The following is a 23319-nucleotide window of genomic DNA, read 5'->3' as shown; positions in this document are numbered from 1 at the left end:
CATATTTATGTATTATTAGTATTTATGCATATTTCCACAGAATGTTACCATGTCTCCATTTTATAATTTCTACTTAATCTGAGATTCCTTGAGTTAGTATCTAAAAATAGAGGCTAGGCACAGTGGCTCACACCTGTAATCCCAACACTTTGGGAGGCCGAGGCGGGTGGATCACCTGAGGACAGGAGTTCGAGACCAGCCTGACCAACATGGTGAAACCCCGTCTCTACCAAAAATACAAAAATTAGCCAGACATGGTGGCGCATGCCTATAATCTCAGCTACTCAGGAGGCTGAGGCAGGAGAATCGCTTGAACCCGGGAGGCAGGGATTGCAGTGAGCTGAGATCGTGCCATTGTGCTCCAGCCTGGGCAACAAGAGCAAAACCCTGTCTGAAAATAAATAAGTAAATAAAATAAAAATAGAATAATAAATAAAATTTACTCATTGGCCACATTTATTAAGAACATGCTTTACACAAGATGCCTATACAGATCCTGTTCTCAATCGGCTTAAGAGTCTAAAATAAGGGATAAGGATAAGTAAACAAATAACTATGGGCAAAAAAGTAATAAATGTCTCAGAAAAGTTACATTATGAGATTCAGAGATGAAGGGGTTACTTACAACTGGAAGGAAATCAGAAAAATCTTTCATGAACTTAGCATTTTAGTATTCCCTGAAGGGTAGAAAAAAATTTTTTTTTTTTTTTTTTTGAGACGTTGTCTTGCTCTGTCGCCAGGCTGGAGTGCAGTGGCGCAATCTTGGCTCACCGCACCTCCGCCTCCCGGCAGCGATTCTCCTGCCTCAGCCTCCCAAGTAGCTGCAAATACAGGCACACACCACCATGCCCAGCTAATTTTTGTATTTTTAGTAGAGATGGGGTTTCACCATGTTGGCCACGATGGTCTCAATCTCTTGCCTTCGTGATCCGCCCGCCTTGGCCTCTCAAGGTGCTGGGATTACAGGCATGAGCCACCGTGCCCAGCTGGGTAGATGAAATTTTAAAACTATATGTGATTTTACAAGTTATGTGCTATTAAAAAGTACATTTTCTTGTATGTTACTTATACCTCAGTAAAACTGATTTAAAAAGAAAAACATGGAAATACTCCCAGTAGAGGCGATACATTTGACAAAGGTCCTGAAACAGTAAGACTGGGACTTACACTGGGCAAGAACTGGGACCCATATTTCCTAGAAAAGGGGCCCTCCTGGGTTCCTCTCTCTTCTCATTCTACACACTGTCTATGAAATCTCATTCACTCCTCTACAGTGATGACGCCCAACCATGTCTCATGCCCACTTCTTTCAACCTCCAGAACCAAATATACAACTAGTAATCCCAGCACTTTGGGAAGCCAAGGCAGGCAGATCACAAGGTCAAGAGATCGAGACCATCCTGGCCAACATGGTGAAACCCCGTCTCTACTAAAAATACAAAAATTAGCTGGGTGTGATGGTACGCGCCTGTAATCCCAGCTACTGGGGAGGCTGAGGCAGGAGAATCACTTGAACCCGAGAGGCGGAGGTTGCAGTGAGCCAAGATCACGCCACTGTACTCCAGCCTGGCAACAGAGCAAGACTCCGTCTCAAAAATAAATAAATACATACATACATACATACATAAATACATAAATAAATAAATAAATAAAGTCTGCATTTCGTCTGGGTGTACCAAATATGACTCATACTAACATGTCCCAAATTGGATTTGACATCCTGCCCATAAATCTGTTCTTCTGTTGGTTTACCTTCCCAGATTCCTCTAACCAGACCAAAACCTCAGGGATCATTCTAGGTTTCTGTCCACCATATTTAAATGGTTGGTCACTAAGACCTCTATATTTAATCCCTGCAGCCACTGCAACTAAATCTTAACTGACGTTCCAACCTCCATCTTACAACTGCCTTGACCTCTACCCCAAATTTGATACTAAAAGGTCAAGGCTGTGTCTTAACCATCTGTGTATCTCTAGCCTTAAACAGGATTTATACACAGAGAATATTTAATAAACAGATGCTCAATAAATGTTGAGTCAGTGAGTAGAGAAGCAAATTAGTTTCCCACTACTCCTCCACGGAGGCACTCTATTCTCCAGACTTATTTTTTTCATACCTTTGTTTCCTCAGCCTAGAATCAATGCCCTTCCCAATCTTGCTAATCTCCAGGTAGTGTCTTCTCTTCTGTGCTCCACTAACCTGGTAACATATTTCTAATGAAGACCTTATGACACTGTCTTATAATCATCTGCTGGCACCTGAAGACATTATTCATGATTGCCACCTCTATGGTATCCCTTTATCTTAATAATATTTGTTATTACAATCACCAATAATTTGATAAGTGTATTTATCATCTCTAAAAATTGATGACCTTCTATATAGCAGGGATTGTGTTTCATATAACTGTTACAGGCTGAAATGCATCTCCTCAAAATTTATATGTGGAAGGCTTAACTCCCAGTACCTTAAAATATGACTGTATTTGGAGACAAGGCCTTTAAAAAGATAATTAAAATGAGGACATATGAGTGGGTTCTAATCGAATCTGACTGAAGTCCTTATAAGGAGAGAAAATTTGGACACACCAAGGGTACACAGGCATAGGGAAAAAGCCATGTGAGGACACAGAGAGAAGGAGGCCGCCATCTGCAAGCCAAGAAAAGAGGCCTCAGGGGAAACCAACCTGCTGACACTTTTATTTTGAATTGGTAACCTCTAGGACTGTGAGAAAATTAATTTCTGTTATATTTTGTTATGGTAGCACTAGTAAGCTAATACAATTACATATAGAATAATGCCTGCCACATAGTAGTTATCCAGTAGGCATTATGGATCTATCATAATACTCATATATATATAAAATATTATATCTTGGTCTCAAAAAGCAAGAATTGTCAGAGTCATCTTTGTAGTCTAGGCACCTAGCTCAGTAATTAGCAGATAGTACTCATAAACACTAACAGAAAAATGAGTGAGTTTGGTTGAAACAACTCATGAAATACAACTATGGCAGATAAATTTAGAAATGTATTAAGAGCAAAACACAGAGGGCTCCAAAAGTTTGGGTGAATCTGGGGGCTTTAATCCTATACAATTTGTACAACATAGAAGATTTTGAGACAACTAAAAGATTAGGGCCAAAATTTCAGCAAAACTAGTCAAATGATGGTATGTAGCATATGAATAGGCCTGGGGGATATAGGAGGGGTGCACTGCAAGACCGAGAATGGGGATGAGCCAAATGTAATATATCACGTATCTATACTGTAGTAATTAGGGCCAAATATCTGATACTGGTCACATTTAGAACACAGGTCAATTTCTTCTTGTTCTCATCATTTAATTTCTGTTCCTATCATCCTCAAGGGAGAGAATCTGGGTCAACACTTAGGCAACATGTATATCTTTCAAAATGTTGGCTTTTGTCTTCTATGTATATGTTAGTTTTTTCCCCAGATGGCCAAGTGTTCTGCAAAAGAGAACACTGTAGGCTTCCAAATACTCATGGGAACTTGTAAACGTAATACAACATTCATGTAATTTCCACTTGCTACACAACACACCCTGAGGATGTTTTTCTGGAACATAACAAGTGGTTCTGTTGCTAAGAAAAAAAAAAGAGGTTGCTTGATGAAAGATATGAAAAAAATCTAAACACAGCCAAAATAATGCCTTTGAACTATATCACTTTTTGTATCAGAACAAGTGAAGAAAGCAGAGCCATATTCTTTCATTGTGGAACTGCATTTTGTAGTAAAATATTATTATGCACCAGAAACCATTACTTCTTCCTTAAAATATTAATATCAACATGGTTATAATTAATTACTGAGAAGGGAAAAATACGGATTGATCTTCTCAACTGGCTTTTTCTAAGCACTTAAATTCATTTTCACTACCAGCCCTTAGATTTGTTTCAAAATAGAATTACATTTAAAGTATGGTCCAGGGAATGTAATAAGCACAAAGTATAAAGGGTCATTCTAGAGCAAATATGCAGGTACCCACTAAGAAACCAACTTATAAAAAAATTAAAGCACAATTTAAATAATGATCATAAGAATACAAACACCAATAGCTAACCTTATGGAACTCTTATCATGTCCCAGCTACTCTGCTAAAGGCTTAAGATATTTAGGATGAACCATATGAAAATGGCAATTTCATAAGGTTCAACCTAATATACTTTCTCATTTAATTCTTACAACCACCCCAATTAAAGAATGCTATTATCATCCCCATTTTACAGATGAGGAAACTAAAATTTAGAAGGCTTAATTTGATCAAAGTTAAAGAGCTAGGAAATAGCAGAAATAGGACTAAAGCCTAGGTCTAAATCCAAAGCCCATATTCTCATTACATATTACACAATAACAGCAGTCTCTGTGTCTTGAAAACCAGGCTGAAGGTATAGGCACACATGCACTCTCACACACTGCTCAAAGCCACTACATATACAGTTGTGCAGGTTGTACCCTCACACAGGACCCTAGCAAGGGAAGGGAGTGAAATGGGGCTGACATCCAGACCATGCTTTACTATCCATCCTGTTACAGGATGGCATTCAACTGAAGAAGGTTCTCTTACTTACCAAAAATTGCTATAGTGGCTAACAGTGGCCCTGATGCTGTTGGTATAATTTTTTTTTTTTTTTTTTTTTTTTTTTTTTTGAGACAGAGTCTCACTCTGTCGCCCAGGCTGGAGTGCAGTGGCGTGATCTCAGCTCACTGCAAGCTCCGCCTCCCGGGTTCATGCTATTCTCCTGCCTCAGCCTCCCGAGTAGCTGTGACTATAGGCGCCCACCACCATGCCCGGCTAATTTTTTGTATTTTTAGTAGAGACAGGGTTTCACCATGTTAGCCAGGATGGTCTCGATCTCCTGACCTCGTGATCCACCCGCCTCGGCCTCCCAAAGTGCTGGGATTACAGGCATGAACCACTGTACTTGGCCCGCTGCTGGTATAATTTTTAAAAATTTTTAGAGAAAATTTTAATAGTACAGATTAAAAGTCTTAAAAGATATATATTCTTTGATCCAGAAATTTCACTTTAAGGAACTTATTCTAAGGAAATTAAGAATCAACATAAAATTTGCATTACAAAGATATTTATCAGCGTTTATAAAAGAGGAAAAAACTAAAAAATCTAATAGGTCCAACAATCGGGTATTAACTGTTATATGAGATCTACATATGATTAAAATAATGTTGGAGAAATATATTAATTAACTAATAAGCTTTTCACAAAATATTATAGGAATGACAAAATTTACAAAAATCCTAGTCATTTTAGTAAAACTAAGATGCATGTATATATTCTACATACAGTATATCCGTGGATGGGGAAGGAAACAGAGAAAAAACACTAAGTGATGGAATTATACGTTTTTAATATTCTTCTTTGTTCTACTGTCATATATTTTTCTATAAGATATATATAAGCTGGGTGCACTGGCTCACATGGGTAATACCAGCACTTTGGGAGGCCAAGGTGGGCAGATCACTTGAACCCAGGAGTTTGAGACCAGCCTGGGCAACATGGCGAGACCTCTTCTCTACAAACAAAAATACAAAAGTTAGCCAGGTGTGGTGGCGTGTGCCTGTATTACCCAGCTACCGGGAGCCTAGGGTGGGAGGATCGCTTGAGCCCAGGAGGCAGAGGTTGCAGTGAGATGAGGTCACACCGCTGCACTCCAGCCTGAGTAACACAACAAAATGCTGTCTCCAAAAAAAAAAAGTATATACATGTGCGTGTGTGTGTGTGTGTGTGTTATATAAAATAAAAAGAGGTAAAGCAAACAAACAACAAAAACTACAAGAGGCAAATAACATAAAGCTGAAAAACTGTTACATACAAAATCCAGCCATGCAAAATTTTATTCTGCCTCCTAACTTGGAAATTACTGGGTTAATGCAAAAGCAATTGCAGTTTTTGCAATTATAGAATCTGTGATTTATTATGGTTGAAATTGAAGCAAAAAATACCTAATTTCATGTGAAATTGAGAAATCTAGGTCATTTTACCATATGGCCTGGATTGAGAACCACTGCCTCAAAATACAGGCACAAAACAAAGCACAGGCCAGGCACGGTGGCTCACACCTATGATCCCACCACTCTGGGAGGCCGAGAGGGGCAGATCACCTGGGGTCAGGACTTTAAGACCAGCCTGGCCAACATGACAAAACCCCATCTCTACTAAAAATGCAAAAATTAGCTGGGTGTAGTGGCACGTGCCTGTAGTCCCAGCTACTCAGGAGGGTGAGGCACGAGAAACACTTGAATCCAGGAGGTGGAGGTTACAGTGAACCACTATCGCACCACTGCACTCCAGCCTGGGTGACACAGTGAGACTGTCTCAAACAGAAAACAAAACAAAGCACAAATTATACTCTAAATATCTTTAGATAACAAAAACTTAAACGAATGTTTTAAAAATAAGAAGCATTTTTTTTTTAGTATTACCTATAAAATAAATAGAATTCTCAATAGAGTGAAAAAGCAAAAAGTGGCTCCTGACAGCCCGGAGTTGGCCTGGCACTATCAGCTAGGCCTCAGGGTACTACAATTAAACATAAACAATTTCACAGAACACCAGTATCAGACAAGGCCACCCTGTGCTCATGATGGGTCAAGAGAAAAATTAGACCACTCCGTCTAATCATGTCTAAACACAGACAAAACATGAACATTGTCCTGACCACAAAAAATAAATAAATAAATAAATAAATAAATAAATAAAATAATCAGGCTGGGCACAGTGGCTCAGGCCTGTAATCCCAGCACTTTGGGAGACCGAGGCTGGTAGACCACTTGAGGTTACAAGTTTGAGACCAGCCTGGCCAACATGGTGAAACCCCATTTCTACTAAAAATACAAAAATTAGCTGGATGTGGTGGCAGGTGCCTGAAATCCCAGCTACTCAGGAGGCTGAGCCAGGAGAATCACTTGAACCCAGGAGGCGGTGGTTGCAGTAAGCTGAGATCATGCCACTGTACTCCAACCTGGGCAACAGAGGGAGATTCCATCTCAAAAACATAAAAATAAACAATAATAGCCAATGACCAAACATAATCCTGACTAATATGAATGACTGCTGTTTCTTTTTTTTTTCTTTTCTTTCCTTTTTATTTTGAGAAAGGCTGCTGTTTCTTTTTCTTTTCTTTTCTTTCCTTTTTATTTTGAGAAAGGCTATCGCTCTGTTGCCCAGGCTGGAGTACAGTGGCATGATCACAGCTCACTGCAGCCTCAACCTCCAGGGCTCAAGTGATCCTCCCACCTCAGTCTCTCAAGTAGCTAGGACTACAGGTGCGCAACCACCACACACAGCTAATTTTTGTATTTTTTTTGTAGAGGCAGGGTTTTGCCATGTTACTTAGGCTGGCCTGCTAACTCCTGAGGTCAAGTGATCCATTCACCCCAAAGTGCTGGGATTACAGGTGTGAGCCACCACACCCAGCCAACTGCTGTTTCTTTATCAATCACAGCTTTAGCCTTGCTCCATTTTCTTGCCTTCTAGGTTCTTAAAATTATTCCTACTTTCTAACAGCATCTAATCCACTGCAAAGCCCCACTTCCTTATACTCTAACCAAAATTACTTAACACAAGTCCAAATCCTGTATGGTTCCCTATGACACATATTCTTCCTCAGTATAATAAATTCCCACTTTTTGTTTTACTGCAGATATATTCCTGGCAGTCTTCCCTGGAGAGCGATAACAAAAGTTGGGACTATACACTTGAATACAGGATGGATTAGGAGTAAAATAACACAGTTACATAGAAATCCCAACAATCAAAAGAACAGATAACATTCTACATAAAGAACAGATAACATTCCACATAAAAGAATCTTTTGACACATAAACTGATCCTATTATGGATTCCCATGAATTCGAAATTCCAAATCTTTATCAGCACTGCAATTGTTGACTAATGTATTTTCAATTAAATTCTCAAATCACAATGTAAATATAAAAAGTAGAAGGTAAATGAAGAAACGAACCCCTGAAAATAATACCTACAACTATACAATTCTCTACTTTAAACACATTATTTTTATGTAGGCTATTAGCTTCGTATTAAGAAGTTTTGAAAAACAACAGGTCATGAAAGTTATCTATCTAGAACACAGGCGTGACTTAGTATTTAAATGGTAAACTGTCTTCTGATTGATTATCAAGGGGAACCTTGCCCTATGCATCATTACCTCCTGGATCCTTATCTGGATTATACTCTAAAGCATTGCTACAGATGAGGTCAATATCTTTCAGGAAATCCTTTGCAGTCAGGTAATTATGTTTATCAATTTTAGTTATTACTGTTGATAAGTCCATTGGTTCCTTGATTACTTCAAGATAATCTGAAACCTAAAACAAATAAGATATTTTAATAAAAATTACTTCTGGTTTTTCATATCATCTCAGTTCATAAAAACACAAAATAAAAACAAAGTTCTTTAAAAATTAAATGTAAATATCAAATAAATAATTTATAAAGATAAAATTGCATTGCTATTTATGCCACCAAAGTTACTATCTGCCATACTTTCCATGAAAACTTCAGTTTCCAAGTCATACCTAAATCAACTCTGAAATGTTTCTGCTCTTAAAATTTGAAACCGTGTCAGCCTTTTTTTATTTTTTTAATCCTTTGGGCATATCCGGGAAGATAATGTATAGGCAAAAGTACCCAATGAGCATCACTAAATATGACTTCAAGAAAAAGAAAAGGACAATAAAAAGCAAAGACTTTTCATACTGTAAGTTATTCTGATAAATCTCTTTAAATTTTCAACAAAAATTTTCTTTTTCAGTTTTCTACAGTGAACTATTTCATGGAAAGTATTTTCCACTCCTTTGGAGTCATCACAAACATTTAGAGTCAATTATATAAGAAAATTAAATAAAGTTTTCCTAACCAGTATGAGATTTGCTGGATTTGTCCCTAAGTATAAAGAAATCTACAAACAAACAAACATGCTGCTTTCTGTGCTGATTTTCTGTGAGATAACCCTCAATAGGAGATATTAAGTCATGATTTGCCCAATAAACTGAGTATCCCTGACCACAAAAAAGTGTTAGCAACTTATGTATCTACTGCCTTCCCCAATGCAAATCTCAAATCAAGTAAATAGGTTTGCTATAACAGCAGTCTTAGCAGTAATGTCTAAAATTAGTCCAGGAAAGATTTCTGGGGAGATGGTTAAGTTCTGCTCTATGAAGTTTCAGATGGCATCAATACCATTATTTTTAAATTTACACATTCACACACATGCACGCACATATATGTAATTTTTATGTTTTTTAATATTTAGGATTACTTATAAAAAATATTAAGTAGAAGTTTATGTGTGTTTTATTTTTCACCTTTTGGGAGCTGAAAAACCAGTCAATCTCCCTAAAAGGGAGGTAGCAGAGTTATACTGAAACAAACTACCTCAGAAGATATTAACTGGATTCTTGGTTCTGGTATTTGACATAAATGCCTGTGTACAAGTGGAAACTGTTTTATAAACTAAAAAGCACTATAAAATGTATATTATTAAAGACTATAAATGTTACCACCCTATGCTTAATTTTAAATTTAACATTTATTTTCTAAAGTTTTATTTTCTCTGCAGTCTGCTTTGGAATTTGATAAAGTTTTCAGACACTTTAAATTCATTAGTGAAATAAAAACTTTTGTTTTAGGTTATCTTATTTTCCCCTCTCTATCCTTCCCAGAGACTCCTATGTTCTCAGCTTAAGAGCAGAACGAACCTGAGAAGAAAGACAAAGGAGAAAACAAGAGAAATATAACCCTAAATAAAATATTTATCTGATCAACATTTTCTATCCCCTTATACTACCTTACCATCATTTATAAAACTATTACAGATGGCATTTGAAAATCTGACAAATCTTCTCTGATTAGAAAGAAAAGAGTTTTCCTGAGCAAAAGCAAAATTGGTTTACTCTCAGCATGGGAGGTTGAGTTGGGGGCAAGCCCCTATCCTTTAAGAAGTGTTAAGAGTCCAAATATACCAAATAGGGGAGTGGAAGAAAGGGCACACACACATATCACATTTATTTAAAATAATTTTTTTATCGGCTGATAGTTTTAAGATTATTTAAAAACACTACGGGGGGGAATGTCCCAGAAATATAAACTGATATTTATTAATTTAAAAAGCCAATTAGGCATGTCCTGTTATCCCAGTGGAAAGATATAAAGTAGCTATGATAATGAATGTGGGCTTTGAATTTTAAAAAACTTTCAAGTCTTAGCTATGTCACTTGCCAACAAGTCTGTTTCCTCAAGTGCAAAGTAAGAATAATAATAATGATCCTACAAGGGTGAAAAGAGGATCAAATGGAAAAAAAACAGTGTATTGTGGATAAAGGTACAAATAAAATTATAGATAGTCTCTTCATTCCAAAAAGGGGAGAAAGTATTTATTTTCAGACTTGCCGGCGGGGAGGAACGTAAATGCTAGTTTATTCTTCCCAGTAACAGATGAGGTAATGGTTTCAAAGGAATCCACTCAGGTCCAAAAGCACAGATTTCACAATTAGGATACAACATCAAACTCTGAATCACTCATAATTCATTTTTTTTTTTAAAAAAAAAAGAAATGAATAAAAAACTAAAAACACCAAAGCTGTTCAAACATGGAGTCTGAACTATAAGAAAGAGGCCAGTAAAGATTACATTGGGTTCATCCACACACTACATTATCCCAGGATAAAACAAAAACCAAAAATGTAGCTGATAGTATTAGATTCCCAAATGGAAAATTTCTTTTCTCATCATCACAAACCATGCTCCCACAAGCACATAAAATAATACACATATAAAGTGAGAAATTTTCCACTGGGAGCAGAGAAAATCCTTAGAAAGAAAAATAATTTAGTTGCACAGGATATGTTTTAACTTCAAACAGCATCCCAGCCACAGGCATTTCCAAAATATGAAAGACAAAGAAATTTCAGGTTTTTAGCTACCTCTTTTGATGAGGTATACATAATTTGGGAAATGCCAGTATTAACTGGTATTGATTGGTTAATACCAATATACTCTTTGAGAGCAGAATTTATCCTGGAATAAAAATAGTCTAGTATGGACATTTGACTAAGGCAACTTTTAATCCTCTTAAATCGAAGAGTAAGAGACCACAAAGGTTAATAATAATTAAGAGGACAATATAAATTGGTCGCTAATTTCATCCAAAAGTCACCAGATGTTTGCTGATGACATCGGTAGTTATCACATGGATTAAAATTTTATAGGCTAGGGGTAATATTCATCCATGCCTTTGCTTTTTTTTCCTTCCAAAAAAAGATGTCAATATTTTTTTCTTTTAGCCAGTTCAACTTCACTGTTTGCACACTACTGAAACAAGACCTCTTCAATATCCACCGGTTTGCTGAAGATGTTAAAGCGTTTATCTGTGGCCAGCCTCTTGGTTACATCCCTGAGAAACAACCGCAACTCTCTTAAAGTATTTTCCTCCTGGTCCTCCATTCGACTTTTTTCTGATTCTGATAATTGACGAGGTGGAGAAGGTAGTGCAAGAGGAAGCACTTCCATAGCACAAAGAGCTACAGAAAACAGAAGAAAATGTTAAGATTCCAACATCATGGGCCAGGACCCTTTTTTGGCATGCTCTCAAAATGTTCTTTAAAGAAAAGAATTACAAATACAGTCATGTGTTGCTTAACAACAGGGATACATTCCAAGAAATGTGCAGTTAGGCAATTTTGTCATTGTGTGAACATCATAAGAGTATACCTGCACAAACCTAGATGGTATAGCCTATGACATACCTAGGCTATATAGTAAAGCTTATTGCTCCTAGGCTACAAACCTGGACAGCATGGGACTATACTGAATACTGTAGGCAACTGTAGCACAGTCATATTTGTGTATCTAAACATAGAAAAGGTATAGTAAAAATACAGTATTATAACTTTATGAGGCCACCATCATATATGCAGTCCATCGTTGACCAAAACGTCATTATGCAGCGCATGACTATATGTGTGAAACACGCAAATCCGGCAAGTAAAAATTTGCATAGAAACAAAAAGGGAATAGCTTCACTTTATAAAATAACTCACAACAGGACTCCTTTAAAAAACAAAATAATTTGATTTTGAAATATTATTTATATGTAACTTTGAGAAATACTTCAAATCAACACAAATATCTCCAAGTAAAGTATTACACACTGATTTTCTTAAGTCAACCTTGTTTAAAAACTGCTTCTTAAAATGGTATTGCCTTATATGCATAAAAAGTATAATGGGCAAGTAATATTTGAACCTTCCTATCCCCAAAAGAATTCTGATTTTAGGCAGGTCTCCTGCCCTCAGTACAACAGAGTAGGGATAGTGAATGGCACCTGCAGGAAGGAAAAAAAAAAGGAACTAAAAAAAGAATTCCACAGTCATGAAGGAGATGGAAAACCAGTCCTAAGTGTCATATGTAAAATCCATGGTACTCACTATCTATCCTAAGAAAAACAAAAAATCTTCTTAAAAGGTAAAGTATTAACTTTCCTAATTATAACGTTCTCTAATTTTAAAAGATTTCCCCTGATATCACACTAAAGCTCAGAATTAAAATTCTAAGAATTTTTCACTGATTTCTAAATAGCTCCTAAGATGAAAAGCGAAAGTCAACAGAAGCAAATGAAAAAGAATTGTATCAATCATAAACACAGAAAATTCAGATCTATGAGATTAAATATATCTAGAAGCATGAAAGATTGAAATAAATCATTTTCATAATGAAATATTTAGATTAACAGGAAGCAACAAAATAAACATAAATAAGGTATAATTTACATATTCAATTTCCCAAGGTTTTGGGAGGGAAAAAACCATACCTACAGTAATTTGACAGGTGTTCATTTTTAAAACACCAATAAAATTTGGAAAGGAGCCACTAAAGAACAATAAAATTATTAAAATGTTACATAATATAACCAATGAAAAACAAAGTAAAAAGAATATGGAAAAATAAGGACTTGGCAGGGATGGGAAATGTATTGAGTATCCTACCAGAAGGGCTCTAAGAAACATAAAAGATGGAACGAGGGTAAAGAGGCTTAAAAATTTTTACCAAACAGGTTTGCTACTTCCTAGAAGAGGCTGAAAGATTAAGCAAGTAGATCTTATCCTTTACACATCTTTAAGATTAGGAAAAGAAAATCTCTTTTGAATGACTTAGAATGCAGCCCTTACTAGGAACTGAAATCTGACAAATTCTTGAGGTACCTCTTAAGCTCAATTCTTGAGTCTAAAATTACTGAGTCCAAATCCAAGAAAAATCTAACACTTAAAACAAAGCCAGGATAGATTTTCAAATGGCTAGAATACAACATTAAATGTAATGGGTCCTAAATAAGTATTTGAAAAGTCAATCAATAAATAAACTAGAAATGGCAAATGTTCTAACCAGCTATTAGCCCATCAAATCTACCATGGCCCAAAAAGTAATGAGTACAACACCTGGTGTTCACAACCTGCCAGTTCAACTCCTGGGTACTCACTGTGACTAAAACAGAGGAGAACTGAAGACTTTTTTCTGACTTTTTGAGCCCCATAATGTGAAATCTACCAGAGGATGTGGTTGAAGTCATAAGAAGAAGTCCTGTTTAGTAAAGCTTTAACAAGGCTATACTTCCCAATCTCAAGTCAGGTGAACGCAATGGACACTTCCACATGTCATCTAAAGATAAACAGAACCTGACAAACTGTCCTCACTTCCAAGAAGAAAGGGCTAAAATAAACTGACTCCAAGAAAGGGTATTTCTTAACTCCATCCCTCCCATTTTCCTAAAGGCTTTACAAACTTTACCAGCATGTTTCCTTCGTGGTGGAGCCATTGATGCCTGATTGAGAATCAATTCTTGAAAAAATTTTCTTCTGTCTTCTTCAATAGGCCTTTGAATATACAAGACCTCTTCATACTGTATTCTAAAGATACATTTAACCTACACATATACACACACACAAAGACATTAAATATATAAAGAATTAAAAGCTTACATATCATACCAAATTGCAATGTCTTCATCTTCCAGTATCATGTTCAATATTCATAGACCATTCACATGGGGTTATAGTTAACCTAGTCCTAGGCTATGCTGTTGAAGGGTTCAACTGCATGGGCTAAACAGGAATGGAAGAATGTCCAGTTACCCAAGTCATTAATGAATGACACTATTCTAGTAAGGGTCATCAGATAATAGCAAAAAGAACAGCTGGTTGTAACAGATGGCAACAATCTCAAAGCCTTTTACATTAAGAGGGGAAAAGTAATTACTTCGAATCTATAATAGAGAGCTGGAAGAATGTTAACACTGCCATCTCTAATCCTCATATTCTTTGTACTCCCTATCCATTGACTTCCCTTCCTGTGCTCTTTCCCTACCAAGTCTATTTCACTGTAATCTCTGGAATCCTGGTTCCACTGCAAATAAACTATACCTCTGGTCTAGTTTATGCTCCATGACACACTCCAAAAAAATTAAGCCAATTATTCTCATATCCTTCAGCTCCATCCACTTGGTGATTACTCACCTCTTCTGTTTACCTACTCAGACCCCCCAGGTGTCCACCTTCCAAGACATGCTGTTTAAATGCTCTTTACCGCATCCAAATTTGTCTACCATGGCATTAAACACCGTATTTAATTTTTTTTTTTGAGACGGAGTCTCGCTCTGTCGCCCAGGCTGGAGTGCTGTGGTGCGATCTCGGCTCACTGCAAGCTCCGCCTCCCGGGTTCACGCCATTCTCCTGCCTCAGCCTCTCCGAGTAGCTGGGACTACAGGCGCCCGCCACCACGCCCGGCTAATTTTTTTGTATTTTTAGTAGAGACGGGGTTTCACTGTGGTCTCGATCTCCTGACCTCGTGATCCACCCGCCTCGGCCTCCCAAAGTGCTGGGATTACAAGCGTGAGCCACCGCGCCCAGCCGTGTATTTAATTTTTATGGTTTTTCTAGAATGTCTACCTTCTACCTTCCAGACACCAAACTCCCTGAGAACAGAGACCACTTCTTATTCATCTATTTTCCTATACCTATCCCAATGCCTGGTATTTAGCAATGCCTAATAAGCATGTACTGAAAGAGTTAACCTTGTGATTTTGTTATCCAGCCCAAATCAAATAGGAAACTGCAAATAAAAAAAGGGAGAAGGTCACTAGTATGGAAAGATATACCAACCATGACACTGTGAAAATATGGATTAGAATCGAAGACATCATATTCCTGCCCAAATTTAGCCACACATTTGTGGTAAAATCGGAATAATTCATTCAGTTTGTCATTTCTAACCACTTCCTGGATTAAACCTATGAATTGAGCCCTTAAAAATTCCATAAATATGATATCATTCTACCTTTATAACAATGAGGTAAGTATTATTTCCTCATTTTACAGATGAGGAAACTAGGGCTTAGAAAGATTTAAGTAATTGGCTTAAGGTAATAAAGTGAATAAAAAAGACTATATAAACTCTCAATGCCTTTTCTAGCTCTGAAATCCTAAGAGAAGAAGAAACAATGAAAGGTAAACATCAGAATTCAAAAACTGGATGGGGAATTGTTTATCTCAACCTAAAGTCAAATCATTTAAAAGTTTATAAAATTTCACCTTGTGTCGTTCCAGTGCTTTTGTAGACTACCTTCATGCACAGTTCCCTCCAACCCTTTAATCTATGCCTGGCTGGCCTTTCTTTGAAAGTTCTGGAAGTAAATTTACTACTGAACATGTTTTGTATGCCAAACATCATGCCAGACACTGCAGTTATAAAACTGAAGAAAATGTCTTTGTTCTCTGCTGTCAAAGATCTTAGAGTCTCAGAAGAAAAGCATTATGATACTATGCTGGGAGTACTATAACAGAGGTAGCAAAACACAGAGCAGAGACCTTGCAAGGGGTGAAAAGACACTAGGTAAGATGTACCAGAAATCACTTATATCAACTGGGTCTTGAAAAATAAGTAGAACTTAGTATCCTAGATGTACCATGATTTCGTTCAAGAATGGCAAAACATTTCAACTATTCTGATAATTTTCAATACCATGTTAACACTTTATGAATACAAAAGCATACCAAGAACAGGCCTACAATAATCCATGGATATTCTTACCAGGTTACTACCAACACCTTAGAATCTAACATTTTATAAGTGGGATAAATTATACTTCTCTAAGTTCACTCCTAACCTTATCTTCTGACAGTCCTAGCCTCAAACTTCATGGTGTACCAAAGACAAGTCTTCCCTAATTCCCAGAACAAATCATGCTCTGTTTCACATTGGTTCACACTGGTTGTGATACATAGTATTCACTCATTCCTGACCCCTTCTTTAATGCACCACTCAAGCTGATGCTTTCTGTGTGATGCCTTCCCTAACTTTCCCAGACGCACTTAGGCACACCTTCCAATATTTCTGAAAAAACAGTTGAATAATGTTCAGTAAATTTTTACAGCTGTGCAGCCATCACAAGCACGTTTTAGAACATTTCCATTACCCCAAAAAGTTTCCTCATGCCTATCTGCAGTCAATCCCCACTCCCAATCCCATGTCCCAGCCTAACAACCACTGATAATGCTTTCTGTCCTCTAGAGAATTGCCTCTTCTAGACATTTCGTATCATACAACTGACAGTCTTTCATGCCTGGCTTCTGTCACTTAATACTTCAGGTTTTTCCAAGTTGTAGTATGTATTAGTATTTCATTCCATTTATTGCTGAATAGTATTTCATCACATTTTGTTTAGCCATTCACCAATTAAGGAACATTTGGATTGTTTCCACTTTTTGCTAGTATGAGTACAACAACTAGAAACATTCCCATACAAATGTCTTTCTGTGAAAGTATGTTTTCATTTCTTTTGTGTAGATAACTAGGAGCAGAATTGCTGAGTCATACCATAAATTTATGTTTAACTTTGGAAAGTGGCTGCACCATTTTACAATCCCACCAGCAGTATATAAGGACTCCAGTTTCTATATCCTTGCCAATACTTGGTAATCTGTATTTTTGATTATAGCTATTAGGTTGGTGCAAAAGCACTTTTTTTTTTGCAGCTTTTAATGGCAAAAAACGCAATTACTCTTGCCCGAACCTATATTTTAGTGGGTTGCAGTGGTATTTCATTCCTGAATGACTGACAACGAGCATCTTTTCATACACTTATCATCCATTTACATATACTCTAAGGAACCTCATATAAAAGGAATTATACAAAATTTGTCCTATGACTAAGCTAGCATAATGTCTTCAAGCTTCATCCATGTTACAACATGCATCAAAATTTCCTCCTTTTTAAGACTAAATAATGTTCCATTGTATATGCTACATTTTGTTTATCCTTTCAACTATCAATGGACACTGAGGATGTTTCCACCTTTTGGTTACCGTGAATGATGTTGTGAACATGGGTGTGCAAATACCTGTTCAAGTCCCTGCTTTCAATTCTTTTGAGTAAGTACCTAGAACTTGATCTGCTGGATCATATGGCAATTATATATTTAAGATAATGTCATACTGTTTTCCACAGTGGCTATACAATTTTACATTCCCAGCAGCAATGCAAAAAGGTTCTCATTTTTCCACATCCTCATCAATATTTGTTAATTTCTGTTTTTTTAATAACAGCCATCTTTTTTTTTTTTTTGAGATGGAGTCTGCCTCTGTCGCCCAGGCTGGAGTGCAGTGGCACGATCTCGGCTCACTGCAAGCTCCGCCTCCTGGGTTCACAACATTCTCCTGCCTCAGTCTCCTGAGTAGCGCGCCACCACGCCCAGCCTAATCTTTGTATTTTTAGTAGAGACAGCATTTCACCATGTTGGCCAGGATGGTCTCGATCTCCTGACCTCATGATCCACCAGCCTCAGCCTCCCAAAGTGCTGGGATTACAGGCATGAGCCATGGACCTGGCCAATCTTTTTATCTAATTTATTAACACATTCCTTAGAATTGTTAGTCCCCAGTTTTGAAGGTAGGGTTCCTGCAACCATTGTAATAAGAAAAATTAATGGTTAAGAACTTAAGATCTAAAAAAAAAAGTACTTAAGATCTCAATAACAAAAGGTGTGAAAAAGAGTTCAGAAATAAACCTAAGAAAGCTTTCATAAATAAAATTTGTTTTGCTCAAAATAGGATATCAACTCATTAAATAAAAATAGAAATAGTTTACATATCTCAAAATAGTAACTATGTTTACCTACTATCCTATTTCACTTAGGGAAAAAAAACTTGTGGGCGGGCACGGTGGCTCACGCCTGTAATCCCAACACTTTGGGAGGCCAAGGCGGGCGGATCACAAGGTCAGGAGATCGAGACCATCCTGGCTAACACAGTGAAATCCCTTCTCTACTAAAAATACAAAAAATTAGCCGGGCATGATGGCGGGCGCCTTTAGTCCCAGCTACTCAGGAGGCTTAGGCAGAAGAATGGCGTGAACCCAGGAGGTGGAGCTTGCAGTGAGCCGAGATTGTGCCACTGCACTCCAGCCTGGGCAACAGGGCAAGACTCTGTCTCAAAAAAAAAAAAAAAAAACACTTGAGAAGATTTCCTTCCTCTTAAATTTTAAGAATCATGTAATTGTTTTATTACCAAAATATTAATATTAAAATAGTTCCCTTGTATCTTATGATCATTAATCTGAGTTTTCAATGCCCTTACTTGATTTTTCTACTTGAAGTTACTGATTTTCCCCTCCCAGGTCCTACCATAAACCTAGAGACAATGACATGAAACACTTAAGATGACAAAATGCTACATGTAATCTTACTTTCATCAGCATAGCTGAGGAATATTTCTTTAAAATTCATTTCCAATATACTGAATTATATAATCTTAAACCTGCTCATAATAATTTAATAACAAAGCAGATAGTGTGACTGTCTTCAGAAACAGAAGTACAACTCTGGCCAAGGTTTACATTCCTTCCTACAAATATCCCTACTTTATCTGCTTCCTCCCTTTAGAGTCTTTTTTCTGTGCTCAACCTTAAATTAACTCTCTTCTCTAATTCTCCATAAATACCTTGCAATTCCCATATATCTCAAATAAAATTCTCCAAGTATCTTCAGAAAGGGTTTATAAAAGTAAATTTACTTACACTACAATTCTGCATGGTTCTTAAGTGGCCAAAAATTTAAAGAAAAAATATTTTAAAAGAAAAAAAAAGAATTCTGCAGAAAGCGAGTGAGGCTGGGCAATGGTTACCTAAATCCTATGTGATGATTCAACTGTTAGTTCCTTTTTTCATGCAGCAAACTTTTACACAGTAATTCCAATGTGTTAGCACTGTGCTAGGAATGGGAGAAATGATGGCCAGTAACACCTGAAAGTGCTAGTGGTCTACAGACCAGAGGTTCACAAACGTTTTGGTCTCAGGACCCCAAAAAAGCTTTTATGTATGTGAGCTATATGCATCAATATTTACATATTTTAAATAAACCCATTAGATATTAACATTAACATTAAAAGAATAAAACATATACTCTTTTGAAAAATATATTTTTCCAAAATATAGAAAGAACATAAGGCCGGGCGCGGTGGCTCACGCCTGTAATCCCAGCACTTTGGGAGGCCGAGGCGGGCGGATCACGAGGTCAGGAGATCGAGACCATGGTGAAACCCCGTCTCTACTAAAAATACAAAAAAAAATTAGCTGGGCGAGGTGGCAGGCGCCTGTAGTCCCAGCTACGCAGGAGGCTGAGGCAGGAGAATGGCATGAACCCCGGGGGGCAGAGCCTGCAGTGAGCCGAGATCACGCCACTGCACTCCAGCCTGGGTGACACCGAGACTCTATCTCAAAAAAAAAAAAAAAAAAAAAAAGAAAGAAAGAACATAGAACACATAAAACAAAATTTAGTGAGAGAAGTGGCGCTGTTTTATCTTATTTTTTTGAGACAGTGTCTCACTCTGTCACCCAGGCTGGAGTGCAGTGGCACGATCTTGGCTCACTGCATCCACCTCCCAGGCTTAAGCTATCCTCCCACCTCAGCCTCCTGAATAGCTGGGACTACAGGCACGCGCCACCATACGCAGCTAATTTTTGCATTTTTTGTAGAGATGGTGTTTCGCCATGTTGCCTAGGCTGGTCTCGTACTCCTAGGCTCAAGTGATCGGCTTGCCTCAGCCTCTCAAAGTGCTAAGATTACAGGCATGAGCCACCGCATCCAGCCAGCACTGTTTTAAATGTTTTCAATTCTCTTTTGTGTCTGGCTTAATGGAAGACCACTGGATTCTCATTTCTGCTTCTGTATTCAATCTGTTACAATATGTTGTTTGATTGAAGTATATGATGAAAACCCAGACTCAGCAGATACGTAGTTGGAAATGAAACTTGATAATCCCCTGAAAAAGTCTTGGGGGTTCCTCAGGGGTCCTTGGACCACACTTTGATAACAGCTGGTCTGGTGCAATGATTTCCAAACTTTTTTGATCAAACACCTCATCAGTAAAAAATCTGAAAATATTCCCATTACTATATGCATATTTACTTAAATATACTATTTTGCTAATATACTATTCGGAAATAATATATCATAAACCACATACACACGTAATATACTGTACTATTAAATATGCTGTTTTGCTATACTATTATTAAATATACTATTAGCAAAATAGTATATTTAATAGTACAGTATATTATTTCATGTGTATATGGTTTATAGCATTATTTATTATAAATCATATATACATGAAATATTTAATATGAAAAATAAAAATGAACAGAAATGCTAATGTTTTTCCCAGTATCCCAATGCACAAGTACAAACTTATTGTGGGGACTATTGAACTACAAGAGAGGGATATATACAAAGAGACACAAGAGAATGTCAAAGAAGTTCTAAAAGATGAACTTGTCATTTTGTCCCACTAATAAGACACTAATCATGGAAGGACTAATTATTTTGGGGTTTTCTTCTATTTTAAAAATAGAGTAGGGAAACTTCCTTTCTCCTTCATCTGTGAATAATGAGGTTTATTTTCTGATTATAATGATAGTTATTTATTATGGAAGATACAGAAAATAAAGATAATAAAAAACTAAAATGACTATAACCTTTATATCCACAGATAATTACTATTAACATTTCTGTGTATATCCTTCCAGCTATATCTTTAATACACATTGATTTATTACCTGCATTTTTTTAAAACAATACATTTAAGCACATTTTCATGACATTAAATTTTCTCTTTTTTTTTTTTGAGACAGGGCCTCACTCTGTTGCCCAGGCTGGAGTACAGTAGTACAATTGTAGTAATAGGCCATTTTTTTCTCTGAGAATTGGTTTTGTACTGCCCGCTCTCTACTTCATTTCTTCCATAGATCTGGCAACTTGCTAACCTACATCTACTTGGTCTACAACTCTCTGTGCTACTCATTCATTCACCAAATACTTATCAATATGTGCTAAATATTAGAGATTACTATCTTAGTTTGTGACCTAAAGAAAGCAAGCAGGCTAGGTACGGTGGCTCATGCCTGTAATCCTAGCACTTTGGGAGGCCGAGGTGGGAGATCACCTGAGGTCATGAGTTCAAGACCAGCCTGGCCAACGTGGTGAAACCCCGTCTCTACTAAAATACAAAAATTAACTGGGCATGATGGCAGGTGTCTGTAATCCCAGCTACTCGGGAGGCTGAGACGGGAGAATCACTTGAACCTGGGAGATGGTGGTTGCAGTGAGCCAAGATCACGCCACTGCACTCCAGCCTGGGCGGCTGAGTGAGACTCCGTCTCAAAAAAAGAAAAAAAGAAAGCAAGCATTCTAATGGTAGACCTGAAATTAAAATGTAAGGCTTAGCTGGACATGGTGGCTCACACCTATAATCCCAGCATTTTGAGAGGCTGAGGCAGGAGGATCACTTGAGACCAGGAGTCAAGACCAGCCTGGGCAACATAAAGAGACTTCGTCTCTACAAAAATAAGTAAACAAATAAAATAAAATGTTAAGACTTGGGAACAGAGGAGAATTTCCTACAAACCGTTAGTATAAAACATGTTATATAATCAAAAGAGAATTCCCATAATCTTCAGCCCACAAATACAATATCCACGATAGCTTTAAAAACTACTTATAAAGACAAAAGCGAGAGGGAAAGGAGCTGAAATTTGAGAATTCAATGCTGGCAAATTTCTAATATTTTAGATAGTAATTAAGGGTATTGGTAAACAAATATTGAAAAAGTTTATACTAGTCAGTAGGCTTTCTGAATCCATTAAAAGTTATGACAACAGTATAACACTGAAAATGTATATGATATAATGTTAGCTTTAAAATACTAAACCAACAGTAAAATTACATATGCATATGGGCAACAGAAGTAGGCAAAATAAAAACTGCTTATCAAGAAGTTAGGCTCATCAAACTTTTATTTAGAAATTTTTCAAACAATATAGAGGGAAATTTTCAGGGAATATTCCCTATATATTCCCAACTAGAACCCTTTTTATCCCACATTTTAACTCTTCTCTTTCTTTTTATAAAATTATAATAAAACTGAGAAAGAGGATCTCACTTGTAAGGTGGCTCCTAGGTTATATCCAGGTTCAGTCCATTCCTCTAAATCAACTTCAGCTGCATTCCTACTTTATAATACTAATACCAAACATTTAATAGCCTCATGGTTTCAAAAGAAAGGCATGTATACTGTCTCACACAAATGACCCTGTCTGTTATTATCCACATGTTATAGATGAAAATGAAGCAATTATACGTTCAAGTATTTATCTAAGATCAAAAGACTAGTGAGTCAATACCCTGGTTTTTCTAACTCTTGCTACATACAGCGTTCTATCAAACTTTATTAGCCTCTATGATAAACATTTTGATTAGTGATCTTCATATACTATCAGATATTGAATAATCAAAAATGAATTACTCATTTAATATATTTTCCTTACAAAAAGCAGTAAAGTATACAAATCTATTTTAGCAAGATAACTAATGAAAGCTGAAACACAAAAGAATTCAGTAAACAAACACTTTAATCATAAAATTCTACATAATCAAGATTTATATGATAGCACTTAAAACATGTAAATCTTTTATATAAACATCATTCCTACTTTGTCTCCTGGGGTAAATATTTCTAAGCATTTCTAAAGGAGACTATTTCAAGACCTAGTAAGCTCGGGGTACTAAAACAATTTTTAAAAAATAAATTTCACTCAAGTAAGACGATCTACTATTTTTTTCTGAATCAACTATGATTTTACCTTAGATTTGAACTCAAAGTTAGACTTCAGATTTGAAAAATACGTGTATTAGTAATAACATTCAAGT

General features: G+C 36.7%; 1 protein-coding gene across 8 annotated transcripts in view; it reads right to left on the bottom strand.

The window, feature by feature from the left end:
- ATAD2B (ATPase family AAA domain containing 2B) overlaps window positions 1-23319 on the bottom strand; it is a 187176-nt gene that overhangs the window by 30426 nt on the left and 133431 nt on the right. For 4 of the 8 annotated variants that reach the window (XM_055253338.2, XM_063623898.1, XM_055253341.2 and 1 more), the window contains 3 exons: window positions 13850-13985; window positions 11390-11586; window positions 8214-8373 (listed from right to left, as the gene is read on the bottom strand). In XM_055253338.2, coding sequence (XP_055109313.1) covers window positions 8214-8373; window positions 11390-11586; window positions 13850-13985 — 493 coding nt within the window. The remainder of the gene's footprint in view (window positions 1-8213; window positions 8374-11389; window positions 11587-13849; window positions 13986-23319) is intronic. The other 4 variants (XM_063623899.1, XM_055253339.2, XM_063623900.1 and 1 more) reach the window with 1 other exon arrangement.

Source organism: Symphalangus syndactylus, chromosome 18 (genome assembly GCF_028878055.3).
Source record: "Symphalangus syndactylus isolate Jambi chromosome 18, NHGRI_mSymSyn1-v2.1_pri, whole genome shotgun sequence".
In the NCBI taxonomy this organism is placed as follows: domain Eukaryota; kingdom Metazoa; phylum Chordata; class Mammalia; order Primates; family Hylobatidae; genus Symphalangus; species Symphalangus syndactylus.
This window is presented reverse-complemented; position numbering and strand designations above follow the sequence as displayed.